The sequence below is a fragment of the Patagioenas fasciata genome, chromosome 2 (assembly GCF_037038585.1).
Source record: "Patagioenas fasciata isolate bPatFas1 chromosome 2, bPatFas1.hap1, whole genome shotgun sequence".
In the NCBI taxonomy this organism is placed as follows: Eukaryota; Metazoa; Chordata; class Aves; order Columbiformes; family Columbidae; genus Patagioenas; species Patagioenas fasciata.
The window spans coordinates 152,194,705-152,207,875 of NC_092521.1; the positions used below are offsets into that span (position 1 = coordinate 152,194,705).

The 13,171-nt window shown below is 36.2% G+C and overlaps 1 protein-coding gene across 1 annotated transcript in view; it reads right to left on the minus strand.

The window, feature by feature from the left end:
* The window catches only part of ODAD2 (outer dynein arm docking complex subunit 2), an 88,138-nt gene that overhangs the window by 31,585 nt on the left and 43,382 nt on the right, over window positions 1-13,171 (minus strand). The window contains 1 exon segment of the mRNA XM_065831448.2: window positions 9,149-9,263. Coding sequence (XP_065687520.1) covers window positions 9,149-9,263 — 115 coding nt within the window.

Sequence of the window (13,171 nt, forward strand, 5' to 3'; positions counted from 1 at the left end):
GCATCTTAGGACACAGTTATACAAAACAAACAAATGAAAAACAAACTAACAAACCAACTTGAAAGAAAAGAAGAATGCATTTAAGTGAATTTAGGTTAATTTATTCCCCCCTTACTTGTTATAACAAGGCTACTCAACTTGAGTTAGGTGGGGAAAAATGATATGGTAAGAATAAAGCCTAAGAAACAGCCTTTATAGATAAAAACATTGATAAAATCATTCCCACTAGATAATTTTATTGTATACATCTGAGTGTGTTAATGATAGGTTGACTGCTTCTGTTTTTACCAACACACTTCCCGAGCACAACAAAGAGGCCAAACACAAAGACATTTAAAGCAATAAAAAAGTAAAAAAAAACAAAAAAAAAAAAAAACAAACAAACAAACAAAAAAAAAAAAAACCAAAACCAAAACAGAGGGGGAAGCAAGAACTTTTTATGGTATACAGGAAATATCTTCATTTTAAACCCTCATCATTATTATATATTTTCACAGTATCACAGTATCACAGTATGTTTGAGATTGGAAGGGACCTCAAAAGATCATCTAGTCCAATCCCCCTGCTGGAGCAGGAACGCCTAGGTGAGGTCGCACAGGAATGTGTCCAGGCGGGCTTTGAATGTCTCCAGGGAAGGAGACTCCACAACCTCCCTGGGTAGCCTGTTCCAGTGCTCTGTTACCCTCACTGAGAAGAAGTTCTTCCTCAAATTTAAGTGGAACCTCTTGTGTTCCAGCTTGATCCCATTGCCCCTTGTCCTATCATTGTTTGCCACTGAGAAGAGCCTGACTCCATCCTCGTGGCACTCACCCTTTATATATTTATAAACATTAATAAGGTCACCCCTCAGTCTCCTCTTCTCCAAACTAAAGAGCCCCAGCTCCCTCAGCCTTTCCTCATAAGGGAGATGCTCCACTCCCTTAATCATCTTTGTTGCCCTACGCTGGACCCTCTCCAGCAGTTCCCTGTCCTTCTTGAACTGAGGGGCCCAGAACTGAACACAATATTCCAGATGGGGTCTCACCAGGGCGGAGTAGAGGGGAAGGAGGACCTCTCTCGATCTACTAACCACCCCCCTTGTAATACACCCAAGGATGCCATTGGCCTTCCTGGCCACAAGGGAACAGTGCTGGCTCATGGTCATCCTGTTGTCCACCAGGACCCCCAGGTCCCTTTCCCCTACACTGCTCTCTAATAGGTCATTCCCCAACCTATACTGGAACTTGGGATTGTTCCTGCCCAGATGCAGGACTCTACACTTTCCCTTGTTAAATTCCATCAGGTTATCCCCCGCCCAACTCTCCAGCCTGTCCAGGTCCCGCTGGATGGCAGCACAGCCTTCTGGCGTGTCAGCCACTCCTCCCAGCTTAGTGTCATCAGCAAACTTGCTGATAGTACACTCAATTCCCTCGTCTAAATCATTAATGAATATATTGAATAATATTGGCCCCAGTACTGACCCCTGAGGCACTCCACTAGATACTGGCCTCCAACTGGAGGTGAGAGATATGAAGAAACATACATTGTTAAACCACATTTTAAGTGGGTGAAGAAAAGATGAAGAGATAACAGGATTTTCTTGACTTCATGACCGTATCTTCTAAGTAGTAAAGAGCAAAGTTTTCATCCTCAGAAACTATGGTAAATATGATGTCAGAACTGGATTCAAAGGGAGTTTGCAATCTCAGGTAGTAAAAAAAACTATCTGGTATAGACATTGAGGCCAGCAGTTACCTGTTGTGCTAAGAACAGCCTCATCCTGCTACTCTTTAATTGCCTATATCTTCATCTTGATGAACTACATTACTATTAACAAAATTTAGCTAGCTTTCCCTTTTTACATATTTCTACATTGGCTTCTGCCAAGAGCAGAAATACTGCGAGACAGACCGGCTTTACACATATTTTTTTTAATTAGGAGCAGAAAGCATATTTGCAAAAAGACAGATCTGGAAAAATCACTTGATCTTTGCAGTATTTATAAAAGGAGAACATTTGGGATTCTTTGGTTCTCTTGCTGTCATATTATATGTGTTTTTGTGGTTATTTTCGTTAAGTAAAGAGAGTTCATCAGCCTTGAGACATACAGTTCTTGTAAATGAGCTACTGAATTCTTTTGTAACTGAATTCCTATCTTATTTTTTCCAAAGTGAATACTGGTTTCTTTATTTGAAAGACATAAAGCTAAACACGGTATTACAAAATCACATTGTGTTTATCTTTAAAATAACTCCACTTAAAAGAGAAAAGCTCCTCCACTAAAAACAAGTAGTATGTCACTTTTAGAACATCTTAAGAAGCTTAAGGTGTCGAAGCTAATCTGTCAAATCAAATTGCTCTTGTCCAAAAAAGTGATGGTATGGCTGTGCAAATAAACTTCAGTTATCAAGAGTAATTTTTAAACTACCATTTCTTTAATGAAGGCAGCTGTCTTTTTCCATCCCCCATCATCAGCTGAACAACTTATCATCCTAATGCACAATACAATTTAAAATTCAAAATAAAGAAATGCAACAGATAGGTTTCTATATTATAGCTGTTCAGTGAAAAAGAGAAACACACAATTTCATGTAATTAAGTTTCTATTAATTTTTCTTATTAAACACTTTCATGGTAACATTAATCAAAATACTTTATATTTAAAGGCTAATTTTTATTCCAGTCTCTACAGCTGTGGAGACATCCACTGTAACAGAACTGATGAAGAAACATCATGTAAGATGAAACTCCTTCACTGTATCTCACAGCTCTTCCGTGTTGGGAAAATGCAACGAGTTGGGAAAACAACAGCAGACAATCAACATTTTCCCATCCTCTTCACCTCCCTGGAGCAGCTAAAGCCAGAGCCACAATGCAGAGTAGCTTTAACATGGCTCCAATGTTAGTCCGTAGCCTGGAAGAGCAGAACTCCTTACTCTTGGCTCTTCGGGGATTTGATCATTGCACTATTAAATACCTGGCAAGTATATTGCTATTGATACTTTCAAGAAACAAAAGCAAAGTCCATTAGCCGAGCACACAGCCCAAGAAAGCCTGCAATGCATGTTCTCTAAAAGATGGTGGGGGAAAAAAAGGTCTACATAATCGCTCATGCAACTTATGGTAGTCCTTTTGTCTATTGTTTTCCTTACTTTTCAATCTGGCAGACTATGCTTACTCTTCCTTCTCCTCCTCCTCACAACTCTCAATGAAGTTCAGTTCTGAGTAAATGCCAAAATCCTGATTTTTTTTCACAGAAGGAGTGAAACTACTAACATTAAAGTCTTCTGAGGCCACAGTAGAGAAAACATCATGATTCGCTTTAGATTATTTTGAAAAGCGTTTGAATAATGGAAGTATGAGAAACAGATAACATTGAATAACTGGAAAAACTAAATATTGTTTCCATTGGATTTGGATTGAATTGAATCCAAACAAGTGTCTACACAAACTTCTTTATTAATATATTTATGAGATAGCCATCACTAATATGTAGTTTAATATTGTAAGGAAGACAGCAATATTAGCATTTTCTGAGGCCAGTCTAGGTAAACAATCAATGCAGTGACAACACAAACTAATAAACTGTTAAAACAATTATTGTTTGTGTCTGTGCAACTCCAGCACGGTTCCATAAATTAGAGTGTTATATGAGAAGGCAATCTTATCATATTGTAAAACTTAACATTACTGACCCATAAGAATCTGAACAACAAGTGTAAAGTATAAAATATGTTATAGATCAGTCAAAAGCTTCTGTTCTAGATAAAATGATTGCTTGAAATTTTCTGGTTTATATTATGCAGCAAATGAGACACAATTATCTCTGTGCTCTTTTCTTGCCTTAAAATCTATGGAAGGTCTATGTGGCAACTGAGAGGGTAAAATAGGAAAACGGTGAGATGGACAAGAAGGAAAAACAAAGAAGAGATGAAAAAGAAAAAATGTGAGGAGGATGGGCTTTAAACTTTTTATAGATGTTTAAAATCCAATTAGCAAGTCTAATTTAAAAGTACAGAAGCTGCATGACAAGCTGTTGACTAGCAGGTGTAGCTATTAGAAACTAAGTTACATGGAAAACTGGTCAAATATTTTCCAGTGGAACAGTATTCCATCAGAAAACGCTAATGGAATGGAACCAAAACCTTCCACAAGAACACAATGACTTCTTGAAACATTTTGACAGAAACCAGGCAGAAAGGCAGGCTAAATTACCAACGTGCCTCTTCATTTTTTCTCTTGTCAGCCAGGTGGCTGGTGAGTAGCCTGCCAGGCTGCTGGGCTTCTGGTTTTCACAGAATCCTTCACTTCTTGCCTGGTGGGCTGCCAAACAGCTGGAAAACCAGGTCTCCAGGAGCTCCTAAGCTTTTTGGCCTCTTATGGCCTCCAAGGTCTCAGGCAGCTGCTTTGCTCCCCAATGAGGGAGATATGGCTCACGCTCTTAGCTTCCCAGCTTTCAGGTCACGTGTTTTACAGGAACTGCACTCCTATATTTGTAGACATTAAGGATCTTGGGGCAATTTATGTCAGTCCGCTGAGGATCTCCAGGGTAACAAGTCTATAGGAGGCTCAAATGATAGCTGGTTCACTAAAATTCTAGGCAGCTTGGACAGGCTGGTTCTGCATGTACCCTGGTAGCCAGCTATGAACTCCCCAAGCCAGGCCTGGCTTCCTGGGCTTCTTAAATCTCCCAGGACTCTGGTGGTCTGGAAAGCCTGAAGTGCAAGCCAAAAAATCCTTTTTGTCTCTCTTACAGTACTCTTTTGAAGTTTAGTTCATAACAAACACTTAAAAATTTGGAAAGTCTACATCCAGATATCAGGCATTAAAATCTCTCTGAAAATGAGACCAAATATAGAGAAGTAGGTATGATTGATGTTAAAAATGATAATGTCTAGAGAAAACAAATAGGAAAATGGAAAGAGAGCAGGAAGAGCACCAAGTTTGAACTGCCAAGGTTTCTGTACAGAATTGCAAGAAGCACAGCAAGGAAAACAAAGAAACTGGAAAAATGCTGTACAGACTCAAGCAGGGAGTTTTGACATTATAGGTTTAACCAAAGAATGGTACGTAAACAAAAATGCCTTGGTACTGCTTAAGTAAAATTTTTAAATATAAAACAAATGAACAAGAGCATGGGGCATGAATGATCTTTATACACTAGAGTTTTAAATTAGTAAAAAGTTTAAATAAAGTATCTTAATTCATTTAAAACAGCAAATAATTTTACTATTTGTCAAATAACTGAAAAATTTCCAAGTTCCACTACCTTCCTTTGTTACTTTTAGGAAAGAAATAATATCTGTGGTTTTATACATATGGTGATGTTAAAATTTCCATAACAAACAAAATCTGTGCAAGAATCCTAAATAGCATGGGTCATCAGCAGCATATTTTCCACCCACAGGTTAACTCTAGGCTGTTGGCTCCAGAAGAAGTTGTTTCCTCAGTATATAATATTTTTGTAAGTGTGAAAGTTACTTGACCTTTACACATACCCATCTCACGGACATTCTCTTTCCCCACATGTAGGAAATACACAGACAATTTTAGATGGTTGATCATCCTTCATCACACCCATCAAATTCCACTTCAGAGCTAAAAGGCATGCAAGAACTTTGGGGGGAAAAATCACATTTTATCAGAAAGGTGTGAGATCTCATTTTGCACGTACATTTTAAGAAAATACAATAACTTTCACTCTCTTTTCTCTCAAATCCCTGGTCTCAGACTGTTTACTTCAATTACTTTGACAGACTTCATATGTAGCTTCCTGAAGTTCTTTAAGAAAGCCTTTACAGTTGTAGCTAAAACAAAGCATATAACTGAAACTTTGAAAGTTGAAAGCTGATACACAAAAACAAAGGACAGAGAAAAAGATGATGCCTGACAATACCATTCCTATTCTAATGTTTGCAGCCAAAACTCTACTAAATATGAGGACAGAAAATAACCTCTACCATTTCTTCTTTTTTATTTTTTTTTTTCCAAGGCATCCTGTTGAAAGGTTACTCTTTGAGGAAATAGGAATTTTCATACAAACTCAAGCTGGCAGTGTTCCTCTTACTGGCACAATGCCTTTGGACAAATTTTATAATAGCCAAAACAACAGCTTTGTAGATTTTCTCTAAATTTTTCTGTTTGGGCTGATGTACATTGGGAGAACACTATAAATACTGTTCTTCAAGGAAGCATCATAACCAAATATTGCTGTTCCAAAATCAACAGAGTTGAGTAGACTTTTCTTAGCCATATGTCATAATCATTCGTGTTTTTTGGACAGTGCACTTACACTTTGTCATTACCAATATGCCTGCAGCAGTAACTTTTCCTTTTGGAAGTAAGAAACTAATTAATAAGAATCTCCTTCTATTAAGACAATTCCTTTAACAAATGACGGTCTTGTCTCTTATGTTATTATATTTTAAAGAAATGTATAAACTACTTTATCTAAAATAATGAGGTATTTATCTCAGACTCACAAGTAGCACTCACAAGTGATGGGCAAATTTTCTCAGGATAGTTCTACCACACAAATTATATCACTGCCAGCCTACCTGTAAGATCTTCACTCTGCAAGAAATTCTTAAGGATAAAAATACTTAGAACTAATGCTGTCATGCAGAAATGATGACTGATACCTAATCAATATTATAGCTGCCAGAGCTGTAACAGTTTATGTACTACAGTGTACAATTTATGTCCTCTACTTAAGAAGTCTTAGATCTGTCATGGACCAAACATCACTCACCTACATCATGTTGCTGTAACATACTATATCACTTAGCTATATCATACTGATACAATTCTATTCTATGGGAAGTATTCTGAACCAGCTACCATAATGTACCTGGTGACATATATAATCTAGGCTTCCAGGAACTTGGATTCTGCTCCTTTTGCAATTAACTGTGTAACAGCAGGACAACTATTTAGACCTGAAAGCCCCCAAACTGCCTAGCACCTAAATACCTCCAGAACTCAAGTCTTGGCATTTTGTGACTCTTATGCCCCAGTGGTAAACCAGAAATGGTAGACTTTCCATCTTCAACAGATTATGGTTAGAGTAAGAGCATGAGAGATAACAATGTACTCACATACTACGACAGTAACAGCCCTATCAGTGTGACAGATTAGCTTCTAAGATTTTATAAATATATATGAAGATAACCTTGAAGTTGGATGTACAGAAAATGTCTGTGCAGAAAAATGGATGCTGCACTACATTGTTCTAAAAAAATGTTTCTGATACGGTTAACAAGTTCTATTTCATCTTGAACCTCCCACTACAGAAGAGAATCACTATAGCTTCCACAGAAGAGCACAAAAAGAAAACAAACCCAGATTCCAAGCTCACAGTTATTTGAAACATGGTTTGCAGTACAGGCTTGGAAAAGCCAGAACGCACATAATCCTTTTAAAGTCATATACTCATTACTGCTTTTGAATCAAGCACTGCATAAACCAAACTGTGCTTCTTGGAAGATCATGCAAATTGTTGAATATTATTAACTTCAAATTAAAAAAAAATTGTTTAGATAGAAATAGTTACTGCACTTCCGCAGGGTGGCTATAATCACTGCTTTATACATACTTCTTTCCATTCAGTGTCAGAGGAAAGGGTATTATTGGTAGGTTTGTTTCAGTGTGCCACTCTGCCTCAGTCTCACACAAAGAACTCTTTGTGGGGTCACAGATTAACATTCGGGCAGGCAGCCAAGAGAGATGAAAGGAGCATGGCTACACTAAGGATGTATATAGCTTACGCTCATCAAATACCCAAGGGAAAAAACACAAGAAAAAGAATCCATGTAGTCTACAATTTCAGTAGCTGTCCTCTGTCCCCTTAGTTTCTGAAAAAGTGCTTTTAGTGGAAGCTCTAGCAATGTGAAGTTCTACTCTGGCACTACAGGTTGCAGAGTCCTACACATAATAAATATTACCACACTTCTGAGATAAAGCACAATTTGAACATTCAGTTATAGCAAGACTACTCAAGAGAGAGTCAGGTATAGTCATATCTTGACAGAGGAGACGTGTATATACCCCATCAAAAACTTTATTATACTAGAGAGTATGTTTAAAAGAAAAGATGGAAAGATAATTCAGAATAACCAGCATGCTTGAAAAATGGCAAGCAAGCTGCCACTGTAGAAATCACTGTGAAGAAACAGAAAATGTTTAAGTTACGAAAATCAAGACCAAATGTTGTCGCAATACTTTCATCCATGAATCTCTACCTACATTTACTCATCTATAGAAATTAATAGCAACCATATAGTGCTCAATTTCATACACTGCCAGCAAAGGATGCCAAGGGTATCTAGTCCTTTGAAGAAATTTCCACTCTTTACATGGTCAGGATCTCAGAAGATAAGTGGAAGGATATATATTTGTGGGACAGTAGAGGGAAGATGCAAAAGTTGCATCAAATTCGGAGGTAAATTAGAAACGGAAGATATTACTGTACAAGGATTAAGGATAAAAGTCTACTTATTATTTTAGGAAACTTCTAATGGGAAACAAAACCCTCTCCATTTATTTTACCACAGGTCAGTGGTTAAGAATTCACTGAAGATGACTTACAGCTTATACTTACCATTATATCTTTATTTGGAAACTGACATGAACTAAATGAATAGCTCAGTCTTCTGTGCCCAACTGACCTGCACAACAACCACTATTCACAACTGGCACTTTTTGTTGGCAGTCTGAGTAGAAAATCTAAGGATTACATTGGCACCGGGTCTGAAATATGCTCTGAAACCAAATGATGGTCTCTTGAGAACACAGCTGAAGTACCTCATAGTGGAGAACAACTACAACTACCTTTACTATTCATGGCCTGTGAGTAGAAGCTTTCTGTTTTCAGCATTGTCAGATTTTCAACATGCTTTATATGGGAACAGTAAGTTTAGGTCCTGGTAGGTTATTAAAATACATTTTACAAATACAGTACGCACTGTAAAGGGAAAGCAGAATGCTATGAGTGCTACATAGAGGACAATTCACTTTTGAAAAGTGAATACATCATTTTTTTAAGTATTTAATAGAACAAAATAAAGAGAGTGTAAGCAGCAAACAGCAACGTATTGCTGGAAATCACCCAAATATTAAAAATACATGTGACTATACATATAACAAAACTACTACTTTAAAACTTTCTTACCTTAGCATTTTCAATGCAAGGACAAATAGCCCAAGCTGCAGTTGCTTGGACATCTGGATCAGGATTTTTCAGCAATGACCATATCAAACGAACTCCATCTAGACGGTCAATTATGCTATTGCCGAAACAAAGCAAAAAAGAGTTAACTAATTATGGAGTAGACAATGTCAAATTTGAAATTATATGTTTGTTTGGAACACTGCTTTAAGAAATATTGGTATGATTTTCTTTAATATACTGTTCTGCTGTAAGTGCTTGTGTTTTATTGTCAGCTAATCGCCATCAACACATTCAGTAAAAATGCTTACTAGAGCAGATAGGTGTGAATACATGATGCAAAGACAGAATATATTTTCTAACTAAATATCATTAATGTTGTTTACTTTCTTCTCAGCACTGTAAATCAAAATGCTTATAGAAGATAAAGTAAACTACACTATAACCAGAACTCATAGAAACGTGAAAACAAGCATGTGACTTTTTAATGATCTGCGTGCAAAGTGAAATCTGATTTCAAGCATACTGGCTTCTTTCATATAGTAACAAATACTTTCCAAAACAAATATTTATGCCCCAAACTATGTACTTAACTTTTTATTCAGTCTACGCTTAATGTATTTACCTTATTCTATGACATATTTTAAAATACTACGTTTCTAATCTAGCATTAGAAATTAAAATGGTCACACCACAGTGCACCCTTTGTTGAGCACGAATAACATGTAACTTGTTTCCCATGTGTTCCTTACCAACAAGACTAACACTGAACACTGTGTTATAATTACTTAAACACACTGTAATCAAAGCAGATTCGTGACTAGCTGAAAAATGAATTATCATCAGAATCATCTCTACACCATCTGTGTTACGTTTACATATCAATCAGGCTTGGGGATCATAACTGCGTATTAGGCTCCAGTGAATACCTTAAATGGAAAGGAAGGTCAAACAGAACTTAATACCCTCCACAAATATGCATTTTTTTCAAAAAGATATGTTCAACCCAAAGCAAATGAACTGAAGATAACGAAAAGCAAATACAGCTTCATTTTTTAATCTTGAAAGTAAAAATTCAATTACATAACTGCAATTCCAAAGTGATTAAACACGTAGGTTTTTCAAAATAATACTTTTTTGTACAAAGCTATGGTTGAGATACTATAAGTTATTTAAGGTCTGCTAAATTTAATACAGCTTATTTTACATACTTAGCTCCAAATCAATTGCAAGAAAATCATTATTCAAAGGACAATTCAGAAATCTTAACACATCAAAAGAAAATAGCATGATCACAAACTACATAATTAACTATGTATGTTCAACATCATAAGGATGACTTCAGTAAAAGCTTCAAAACAAGATTTTAAATCCCTCCAAAACCCCCACACTTAGGCAATTTTAACATTACTTTCCTGACATTTCAGAAAGCACAAGGAGTTTTTTCCTAGATGAGATATTAATTAAAAAAGAACCCATGAATCTTTCTTCTAGTCAAGCAGAGTACTGACCATTTACCAACATGAAGTACTTCCTCCCAAGAGGGACTAAGTATAAATGACTCAGCTCCAACCAGTACATAAAAATCAAGAGGTAGAAGCCAAATAGCTCAGATTTTTGCACCACACTTAAAAAAAAAAAAAAAAAGAAAAAAGAACCACCAGGCTGATTTATCTTTCTATTTTTCTGAAAGCTTCCTTTTAAATTTAAAGTTTACTTTCATTTTCTTTTCCTGGTAAACTAGCTTCACTCACTGGTTCATTTTCTAAAGTTTTGCCTTTTGCTTGAAGACCTGAAAGACCAGTTGTCTTACACCCAACAGAACAGCTGAAAATATCTGAAAAGGTCGTCCTCCATCCATTCAGCATGTCAAACTAATCAAACTAAATCAAACTAATAAACAATAAGGACAAAACAAACAAATCTCCAAAGTACGCTGTCCATCACTGATTACTGCTTTCTCTCAGTTACACTAGATTAACCCAAATGAAAAGAACTCTACATACAAGAATGATGCTCTTAAATTACTGTACTGGAAGAATTATTGTTGTGTAATCACGAAATAAGCACTAACCCTTTTATTTTCATCTTGCTGAGAACATATATTTGCCAATTAATAATTTGCCAATTGGTTTGTTAAACAAGTGACTAATCCTTTCCCAATTCAATTTTTAATATTTTTAAGGTTTCACTGTACAATGTAGCAGATGAAGAAACCGGGTGTTAAATGAGCATATCTGCTACAAAAGCAAAGGGAACACTAAAATAAATGGCCTGAAAAACGTTTCCACTATAAAAGTGCTTAGACATTAGATTCCTTTCTATGTGAAATTTCCATTAGGTTTCTTTACAAATAAACAAAGAAAGAGATGGGAAAATAGACCTGTAATCTTCAAAATTTCAGTTCTGATGGCATTACCCTAAGCAATATTCTGATTTGCTTTTGCATATAGCTTTTGTATCTAATTTTATTACCTCAAATTTATTGTAACATTATTAACAGGATGGTATAATAAAGCTACTTACCACAATAAAGACAAGCAACTATACCTTAACATTTACTTTGGTTGGCATTCAATTCTGTATACATCCATAGCTAGTACATTAGCCACTCTGTGGTTACAGTCCCTTAAATTATATATTTTATAATAATTTGTTGACATTATGATGATAAAGTTGAACTACAGTTAAACCTGTATTAAACAACCACTCACGGGACTGTTAAAGGACACTTCTACCAAAAAAATGCAGAATATTTCCTTTGAAAGCTGAAGGGAATTTCATAAAAGATTATATAATACGATATTCAGTTGATATAACAATATGCTAATATTTAATATTTTAAAATTCAAATATTGAACTGCTTTATAGAATAGCTGAAGTACATGTATGTAATGTATCTAATGTATAAAATACTATTAGTCAAAATCAAGATGTATGAAAGTCACACAAAGTAGAAATGTAAACCTTATAGGTAATTGCCACCTGGTGCTTCACTGTAAGTACATAACACTAAGCAGAGTTCTGAAGCAAGAGCCTGTATTCTGAACTATTGTTGCTCTTTCCCTAACAGAGCAGAGGCATCTTCCAATATACCTGACCTAAGACTGCCAGTGACCACCTCTTCTAATTCAAAGCTCTGTACCTCATCGTAAACTGTTCTTATTTGATCACTGATACAATTTAGAAGGAGGTGTAAATTATTCTGCTCCTCAAAATACCCAGAGGTGGTTGTATTGGCAGTTAGAAAAATAACAGCAGGAGTGACGAGGTGCTCCTGCCACGCGCTGCTGTGCCAGCCAGACATGACCAGAGCAGCGACCAAGGGTGTGCAGCTGGCAGCACCCCTGCAAAAAGGCAACTGCCAGGGGTGAGCAAAACATCTTCTCGGCTTCCACACAGATATGTCTACAGAACATGTCTTACAGGCAAATAGTTTTAATGCAATTAAACACATTCGGAGATTACTGGAGTGTCTAGGACAGCCTCTGGGAAATCTCAGGTTACAATTAACTGGTATTTGCTATTTGGCCAGTGCAGATAATTTAACATTTTTTAATTTTTCCGAATCACTTTTGTTGGCTGTTTATGGTCAACAGTTGTTTAATGATGACTTTTCACATTATTTCATTTAAGAATCTTGGTATCATGATGTCATCAAACATCCCGAGATGTCTGTGCAAGACATGGCTTACAATTCTAGAAAGGAACTTTTTTCTTTTTTTTTTTAAGTAGTTGAAACTAGCAAAGCTGTTAATCTGAAATAGCACTTCTCTTTCAAATTCAAACTTAATATTGAACATTTCCAGAAGAAACTTCACCATGAATTGCTTGAACACACATGCATACACACAGCCTAGACATCTGTTTGTCATATCTATAATCTTTTTCTGTTACAGTGCCATTTGCCAGTACTTTTGAGAAGTCTAGTTTAATTGCCTGCCAATTTAGACCACAAATACAAACGTAAATAAACAAAGTTATACTGACTCTGCACTGTGCTCACTGGTAAGATTACAGGGTTTA